Raw genomic sequence first — 9,572 nt, 5'->3', positions numbered from 1 at the left:
GAATGTGAAATATTGTAGAGGTGGGGTTGAATGTGAAATATTGCAGATAACATCAGAATATTTTAATGTATCGATTACTTTTCCTGAATTCATTCGTATTTTCTCTCGGTCTTTCAATGGGATAGTTCTTAGGAAGAAAGGAAGGGCATGAGGGGAAAACCTATATGATGTAAAAACATAAGATCTATAATATCTATTAAAAAAGAAGAAAGATTGAATGAATATTCCCAAACCAGAATGAGGATCTGGCAGCCTTAGGGCCTCACAGCAAAACGGAATTGTAGCGCCAAGTAGTTGGCCCAGCAGATGCCTCACACCAGCCTCTGAACCTGTGCAGAAAGGAGGAGAGCTGACATCATTGGGACAGGCCTTGGGGCTACACCTGATTGATTCTCTTGTGGAGGGTGAAAATAAGGAAGAGGATGGAGTTGAGGCATTGAGCAGTGAAAGCTCTGTACCTATTGACCCAGAAAATGTGGAGCTGGTGAAATGAACAGTAGCTGCCTGACAGTAGCTGCCTGGCCTAGCTTGGGCTGAGGACATTTCAGATGCCCCATGGGAAGATGTGATATAGAAGACTGACCTTGCCAGGCAACTTTGATATGGAAGTGACTACCACTGACTACCAGTGACTACCTTCTCTCCCCTTTCCAAATTCAGCCTGGGACATAAGTGCTTAAGTAATGTTTGCTGACTGGAATGTTCTTGCTATCTTGTTTCACAACGAATTTCTCTCCAGAGACCCCCTTCATTCAGTTCTGTACATATGGAGACATTTGCCTGAGTCTAACCTGTGTAATACTTTTTTAAAAAAAAAAGACCTTTTGTACAAAAACACTCTTTCTCATATTACATAATATATAATATGTCATTGTATACAATAATACGTTACATAATATGCAATAATACACATATTACATAATCTCCATACATTAATGCTACTATGATTCTTTTTTAAACAGAAAGAGCCCCCCCCTTTTGCTTTTGATAGCATAATCAAGCTACATTTCCAAGCTTGTTGGGTAAAGAGGCATATTTATTTTTGTAACTATTGGTACTGCCAAGTTTTCCCCAAAAGGATCTGATAAATTTGCAATTTCAACAGCAAATGAATGGATATACCTGTTGCAATCCTACTAGTATGGTTGCATTGCTTTTAATTATTTTTGTGATTTTGGTGGGTGTGAAGTGGTATCACAAAATTGTTTGAATTTATATCTCTTTGATTATTAGGGAAAATGACTGTTCTTTCAGGTAATTTATTAATGTTTGCTCTTGAAAATCATATGTCCAAATTCTTTTACTATTTTTTAACAGATACTCATATATATGTTTTAGATGTCAAATTTACATGTCTTATTTGCTATAAATATTATCCCCAATTTATTTTTTTCTTGTTCAGAAATTTTTTATTTTCATTAAGTCAGCAATCTTTCCCTAATAATTCTGTTTGCCGAATTGAAAATATTTGTTCTGCCCCACAGTTAAGAGTGATATTTTGTTCTGTTTTCTTTTTCTTTTTTTTGGTAACTTCCTTTTTATGTTTGTCTATCATCCAGCTGCAATTCATTGGGAGTATGTAGTGTAAGATGGAGGTCTGAATCTATTTCCCACCAATTTATTAAACAGTTTCCCCAAGTATATTGATGAGATAGAAGATGGAGAAAGGATTCATTACGTTCTCTAATCTTCTTTAGAAAGGCAACAGATGAGGTAGTAAACAGAAAGGCAGTTGTGAGCCAGGAAGACCAGGCAGGATTAAGGTCCTCCTTTGGTACACATTGGCTATGAGCAAGAAAGTTAACTTCTCAGTGGCATTAGGGGATGCCATGGTGCACAGAGTCCTGGGCCTGGAGTCAGAAGACCTGAGATCAAATCCTATAGCAGACACTGACCAGCTAGATGACCCTGGGCAAGTCACCCAACCTCTGTCTGCTTCAGTTTCCTCAACTGTTACATGGGGATAACAACACCTCCCTCATGGGATTATTGTGAGGATCAAATTAGATAAAATTTGTAAAGCATGTAGTACAATGCTTAGTGCAAGATGCATAGGCACTTAATGCTTGCCTTCTGCCCTTTTCCCATAAATCTGTGAGACTCAAATTATATCTGTTGCCCGTCAGCATTGATTGAAAGACTTTCTATACCACTGATGAGAGGTTCCAACCAAGCTTTTGTATATCTTTAGTTGGTGGCTTGGAGGATCTGTCCTGGTCCATGTATCCATTTCTCTCTTTTTTTTTTTTTTTGGATATAGGAAAAAAAATAGTTTTGATCAGTGATAACAAGTTCAAATAGAAATAAGGGCCACCCAACTGTACATAAGGATCCCTGTGGGCTACAGATTGACCTAGAGAACTGCATATCAATATAGTCTACGTGTTACTGTTTTTATTTATTTTGTTAAATATTTCCCAGTTATATTTAAATCTAGTTGAGTCACATTTGGGAATGTTGTGGGCTATGTTTGACGCTTTTGGTTCTGATAATCCCTTTAGTAATATGTTTTGAAGTGTGGAGAGCACAAGATCTCATCTCAATCAGCTTTTTGCTTAATTTTGCCCATGACTTTCTTTTGCACTTGTTTTTCCATATACATTTCGTTGTGTTTTAGTTTAGTGCTATAAAAAAGCCATTTGATGTTTTGGTGTTGCATTAAAAACATAAATTTGGAAGTATTGTCCTTTTTACTGTGTTAATCAGACCCGTTCATAAGCATTGAATTTATTTGTCTTCCATTTTTTTGGTGATTGTAGTTTTAGAATTGTCCTTACGAAGATAATTTGTATTTCTAGGTAGGTTAATTCCCAAATGGCTGTTGGTTTTTGTTGTATAAGTGGGGTTTCTTTTCACTTATTTTTTAATCATTACTAAGTAGGGATGCAGATGATTTTGTGGGCTAACTTTGCATCCTCTGATTTTGCTGGACTCACCACCTCTGTTAACTTTTTTTTTTTGGTTGAAGCAGTTCATTTGCTATTTTGCCTTCTTTATTTCTAATATTAGTTTCTCTAATTTTTTTCCTTGTTGCAATTGCTAGAATTTCCAATACTGCAAAAGTGGTGCAAGTGGAGATCACATAGATCTGTTAACTAGACTTTATTTTAATTTTGGAAGTGGAAACAAAGAGATGTGATTGGAGAAATGAATCAGCAAGCACTTATTATTAATTGGTGTTAAAGTGGATGGAGCATCGGTCCCGAAGTATGAAAGATCTGAGCTCAAATTCTGCCTCAGACTAGCTCTGTGACCCTGAGCAAGTCACTTAACCCTTATTTGTCTCAGCTCCTAGTCTGTAAAATGGGGACACCTTGGAGAAGGAAATGGCAAACCACTCCAGTATGTTTGCCAAGAAAACGCCATGGAAAAAAGTCTAGAGTCACAGAGTTGGACACCACTGAACAACAACAACCTGTTGTGTGTGATGCTCTGTGCTAAGTACTCTGGCTACAAATGGGAGAAAGTGAAAGACTCTTTTTTAGAAAATGATTCCCTTGATAGCAGAAAGACCTCAATTTGCATCCTCATTTTTTGGAACTAAGTAAAGATGGGAAAGAAAATATGCAATGGCCATAGCATTGGATTTGGAGTCAGAGGCCTTGGTCCATGCTAGTCAGCAAGCATTTATTAAATGCTTGTTGTGTGCGGGGCACTGGGCTAGGTGCTGAGGACACAGACAAAAGTGAAACAGATTTTCTTCATCTAAGATCTTATATTTTAGCAGTAAAGCTGACTTTCCCATATGTAGGTCCATACAAAACAGTTAGCAGGTAGTTTTGGTGGGGACGATCCTAGCAGCTGGAGGAATCCAGCCTCATGCAGAAGGTGGCTTGAGTTGCCTTCTGTTGTCAGCTGACCTGTGAAGTGTATGTGTTGCATTAGGGGACTGGCTGTGAAGAAAGCTAATGTAAGGATCAAGTTTTGGATGTGGTCGGCTCCGTCTGATTGCGCACGTTATTTTGTAAAGGACAGATCACCTCTTCTTTCAGTGACTTAGTTGGTAATCCTTAAACTGAGGAGCATTCTTGTTTGAAAGTCTTTTGTCAGGATTCTTGAGTAAATATCTTTTAGCCCTCAGACAAAACTGGTAGGCTTGCTTTGCTTTTTGAATTTGACTAAAATATGTCCATAATCTCTTGGGGAATGGAGGACTTTAGGACTTACACCTTCTTAAATGTCAATAATTTAACAACCACCACCTTTATCATCTTTAACACGTGTGGAACAGTGAGATTTTACCAAGCATTTAAGGATTTGATTAATAAATGAAATGCATTGGAGTAGTTTATAGTTTAGTTAAAAGTTGGGATTGTAAAATTCTGGAATAGTCTTCTACAAAGGAATTGACTAAGTAATTGAATTAGGTGGTAGAACTAAATATTCCTACGTGATCTTTAAGATAAAACTATTTCACGGCTACTGCTAAGTTCTTGCTTATTACATGAATTGTGACCATCAAATAATGGGTCTGACTTTTTGAAGAATGTACCAGAACTTTAATGCGCAAATGAGCTATGTCTTTCAAAGTAAGTCATTTTGGGAGGTGACATACTAAACCATGTTGCCATTACTCAAAACTTTTTTAACTTTTGGAATTGTCTCCAGCGCTAGTTTATAAGCCATACAACAAAATAATTATGTCATTTCAATTCAAGCATCTATTGAGTTAACTGCTGTGTGGCAGGGAGGTGCAAGGGATACTAGGAAAAAACAAAACATTCCCTGCACTCAATGTATAGTTTACTCAAAACAGAATTATCGACCTTGAGCAATCTGCCTTTATTTACCTGACTTGGCCATTTCTAAAAAGCAGGTTTACCTCCAAAGAATGAATATTTGCAGTTGCTTAAGATATTCAAGCTACTAACAACTGGTGGTTTCAAAGAAGCAGTTTAAAAAATTCAAGGCATCCTTAGAACCTTAATGATTAGAACAAGTACGTAGCATACTAGAATGTAAAACCCGTTTGGTTGTGTACATTCTGATATATATTTTTTAAAAAAATCATGCATGCTAGGCCTGGTGTTCCATCTAATCTTTGCTGCTGGGGAGATGGAGACTTGTGGATTTTGTGGAGCTTGGGAGTTGTGAGTTGCAGTGGCCTATGCCAATCGAGTGTCTGTACTAAGTCTGGCACCCATATAGTACACTGGCCCTGGGAGCTGGCCTGCATAAGGAGGGATGAACTAGAAATGGAGAAGACCAAAGCTTCCATGCCAGTCACTAATTGGAATGGGCCTGTGAGTGGCTGCTGCTCTTCCAGCCTCCGTGACATGAACACAGCCTCAAAAACAATTACTTCCAAACTAGACCAAAAAAAAAAAATCAGCAATGTATTATGTAATTCAACAGAATAAACGTTTATTAAATACCTACTATATGCAGGTCACTGTAGTAGACCTTGGGAATACTAAGAAATGGTATAACCCCTGCCTTCAGATTGCTTATAGTCTAGTGAGGGGATAAAAGCCATATATAGAAGACAGGTTAGACAGTGAGGTGACACAGTGGATAGAGCACTGGACATGGTATCAGGAGAACTTGAGCTCAAATCCTGCCTTAGACACTTATTAGCTGTGTGACCCTGAGCAAGTCACAACCTCTGCCTCAGTTTCCTCATCTGTAAAATGGGGGTAATAATAGCATCTACCTCTTAAGGTTGTTTGGAGGATTTGTTCTGAGATGATGATTGTAAATGCTTTATAAACCTTAAAACACCGTATAAATGCTAGCTATTATTATTGTGTAAGAGTTCAGGAGGGATGAAAAATTGCAGAAAAGATATGATCGCTTCTGTCTGGGGAAGATCAGTGAAGTCTTGGAGTTGGCATTTGAGCTTGAAGGAAAGAGGAGGATTTCAGCAGGTAGCGAGGTAGTTAGGAAGTCCGTTTGCAAGCACAAGGAATGAATGGTCTTTGCAAATGCAGAGAACTAGGAGAGGACAAGGCTAAATCAGAGAATGGCTAGTAGTCATATAGAGAAGAATTGTAGTGAATAGTTGAAATATGATGGGGAGACTAGAACAGAACTGAATTATGGAGAGCCTTAAATGCCTGAAAGCATTTGTGTGTGTGTGTTTTTGGGGGGGGGGGGGCAGCCATCGAAGGCCCATGAGCCAGGTATATGACTCGATTGGACCCGGGTCTTAGGGAGATTCCTTTGGTAGTAGAATGAAGGGTGAATGGGAGAGACTGGAGGCAGGGAAACCAGTTAGGAGGCCTTGATAATTGTCTAGACAGTAGATGATGAAGGTCTGCATTAAGGAAATGGCCCCTGGAAGGTGGCCTAGCCATTACAGATCCTAAATTGTATTATAAAGCAGCAATCATCAAAACTGCTTGGTACTGGCTAGGAAATAGAGTGATGGATCAGTGGAATAGGTTAAGTATGCAAGACACAGTAATCAATGACTATAGTAATATATTATTTGATAAACCCAAAGACCCCAGCTTCTGGGATAATAACTCATTCTTTGAAAAAAAACTGCTGGGAAAACTGGAAAAAGAGTATGGCAGAAACTAGGCATAGACCAAAATCTCACACCATATACCAAAATAAAGTCAAAATGGGTACATGATTTAGATATAAAGGCTGATACTATAAGCAGACTGAGAGAGCAAGCAATAGTTTAACTGTCAGATCTATGGAGAACAGAAGAATTCATGGCCAAACAGGAGATAGAGAACATTACAAAAAGCAAAATAGATAATTTTGATTACATGAAATTGAAAAGTTTTTGCACAAACAAAGCCAATGCAATTAAGATTAGAAGGAAGGTAGAAAATTGGGAAAGAATTTTTACGACCAGTCTCTCTGATAAGGGCCTCATTTTTGAAATATAAAGAATACAAGTCATTCACCAATTGATAAGTGGTCAAAGGATATGAACAGACAGTTCTCAGATGAAGAAATTAAAGCCATCTATAGTCATATGAAAAAATGCTCTAAATCACTATTGATTAGAGAAATGCAAATCAAAACAACTCAAAGGTACCACATCACACCTATCAGAATGGCCAACATGACAAAACAGGAAAATGATAAATGTTGGAGAGAATGTGGTAAAATTGGAACACTAATGCGTTGTTGGTGGAGTTGTAAAATGAGCCAACCATTTTGGAGAGCAATTTGGACCTATGCCCAAGGGGCTATAAAAATGTGCATCCCTTTTGACCCAGCAATAGCACTTCTAGGGCTATATCCCAAAGAGATCACACAAATGGGAAAAGGACCCACATGTACAAAAATATTCGTAGAAGCTCTTTTTGTGGTGGCAAAGAATTGGAAATTGAGAGGATGCCCATCCGTAGGGGAATGGCTAAGCAAGTTGTGGTATATGAATGTGATGGAATACTATTGTGCTATAAGAAATGATGAACAGGCTGACTTCAGAAAAACCTGGAAAGACTTGTATGGTCTGATGTGAGTAAAGTGAGCAGAACCAAGAGAACGCTGTACACGTGACAGCCACGTTGTGTGATGACTAATATTGATAAACTTAGATCCTTGTATTGCCAGGAAGGGTTAAGACATCTCCAGAGGCCTTGTGATGGAAAATGCTATCCACACCCAAAGAAAGAACTATGGAAGCCGAATTGTTATTTTTTTTTCTCTTCTGTTGAGTTTTGTTTCCTCTTTCTGATGGTTCCTCCTATTGGTTTTAATTTCTACTTACAACATCAGTAATGTGAAAATATGTTTAATATGAATGTAAATGTATAGCCTATATCAGATTGTGTGCTGTCTTGGGGTGGGTGGTGGGGAGGAAGCGGGGGGAGAAAAATTTTAAACTCAAAGGTATATGGAAGTGATTATTGATAAATCAAAATAAATTAATAAAAAAAAAAAAGGAAATGGCCCCTGGAGTAGAAGGAGAGAAGAGGCTATGAGAGAGATTGCGGGATCAGAAATAATAGAACTTGGGAACTGATTAGGTGTGAGGAATGAGGGAGAAGAAAGAGTGAAAGAGGATTCCAGAGTTTCAAGCATGGCTAACCTGGAGATTAGTGGCATTATCAAGAGAGTCTGCAGAGAAGGTGAAAGAAGCAAACATAGGTGGGGACGTGATGAATTCAGTTTTGTATGTGTTGAGTTTGAGCTGCCAGCATCACACACATCTTGTGGAGAGGTCCAGCGTAAAGTTGGAAATGTGATTGAAGCCGTGGAAGGAAAGGCAATCGGGATACTAGAGCGAGGAGAACACGGACCCTGTGGGCTGCCCATATTTATGAAGGGAATAGGAGGGAAAAGAGCAGAATTGAAATGGAACAACAAGAGCTAGAAAAAGAACCACGAAAAGTACGAGTATCACTACTGTGAGAAAGGTTGGACTGGATGGTCTTTGGGAAGTTCTGGCCCAACCCCCTAAGATTCTGCAAAACCAGGAGATGAAAAAGAATAAAACAAAAAGGAGGTGGTCAAGCAGTATCAAATGCTGGAAAACGAGGACTGAGAAAAGACCACTGACATAGGTTTTGTTGTCGTGATTGGGACTGCTTCCATAGTGTAAAGGGATGGAGAAGCCTGCCCTTCGTAGAGAAAGCACTGTCTGCGACTAGCGCTAGGTAGGGTGGATGTAGCCAACACCAAGCTAACCCTGACGTGACTGGTTTTTGCTTTTGCGATAAATGCATTTTACTTTGCTTTCCTCTGACTAGGTGTACAATGTTTACATGGCGGGAAGGCAGCTGTGCTCTAAGCGGTACCGGGAATTTGCAATCCTGCACCAAAACCTTAAACGAGAGTTTGCCAACTTTACTTTTCCTCGCCTGCCAGGGAAGTGGCCGTTTTCATTATCAGAGCAGCAGTTGGATGCCCGACGTCGTGGGTTAGAGGAGTACCTGGAGAAAGGTAGGTTGGTTCTCGAGACAAACGTCTGGAGCTTCCACATAGCTTGGGGTCACCTTGATGCTTTCATGCACCCCAGCTGAGCTTTCCATAATTAGCTCCCTAGGCTGTGGGCAGTGGCCTCCAGTGAATGTGAGCCTGTAGCAGATTTTTAAATAGTATTTTTTCCCCAACTATATGTAAAGACGATTTTTAGCATTCATTTTTACAAATTTTGAGTTCCAAATTTTTCTCCCTCCCTGCCTCCCCTCTTTCTAAAATGGTAAGCAATTTGATATAGGGTATGTATGCTGTAGCACATTTCTAAACTGGATTTAATGATGAGAGCTTTGAAGTATGACTGAAATGCCTGCTCGGTGTTGTGATTAATAGTATACTTTTATTAACTTGCCAAATAGTTAACAACACACATAATTTGTTTTTAATGCATGAAGGACCTTTGTTATATTATTTACCAACAGACACACACATATGTACACAATCAGATACACAGTTTGATTCTGCAAGGGAAAAGTGACTATCCTTGAGGCGCTGTTGTGCCTCTGTTAGAGTAACCTTTGCTGCCCTCAGTCAACATATAAAGCAGTTCTTTACTTTTGTTTTTTTTTTAACATGTCCCTCCCTTTACTCCTCACTTCTACCCTGTCCTAGTGTCTCAGTCTGCTCTCTCTCCCCTCCCTCCCAAGTGTGGTAGATGGAGTTGCAGAGTTTGCTAGCTATGG

At 39.1% G+C, this 9,572-nt stretch overlaps 1 protein-coding gene across 2 annotated transcripts in view; it reads left to right on the top strand.

Annotated features, from left to right (window-relative positions):
* LOC114043083 (sorting nexin-27) overlaps positions 1-9,572 on the top strand; it is a 74,814-nt gene that overhangs the window by 41,425 nt on the left and 23,817 nt on the right. For both annotated transcript variants that reach the window (XM_027862000.1, XM_027862001.1), the window contains exon 3: positions 8,661-8,853. In XM_027862000.1, coding sequence (XP_027717801.1) covers positions 8,661-8,853 — 193 coding nt within the window. The remainder of the gene's footprint in view (positions 1-8,660; positions 8,854-9,572) is intronic.

This window comes from Vombatus ursinus, unplaced genomic scaffold (genome assembly GCF_900497805.2).
Source record: "Vombatus ursinus unplaced genomic scaffold, bare-nosed wombat genome assembly UNPS02014768.1, whole genome shotgun sequence".
Taxonomy (NCBI): Eukaryota; Metazoa; Chordata; class Mammalia; order Diprotodontia; family Vombatidae; genus Vombatus; species Vombatus ursinus.
Note: the sequence above shows the minus strand (reverse complement) of the source record. Positions and strands in the feature narration are given on the sequence as shown.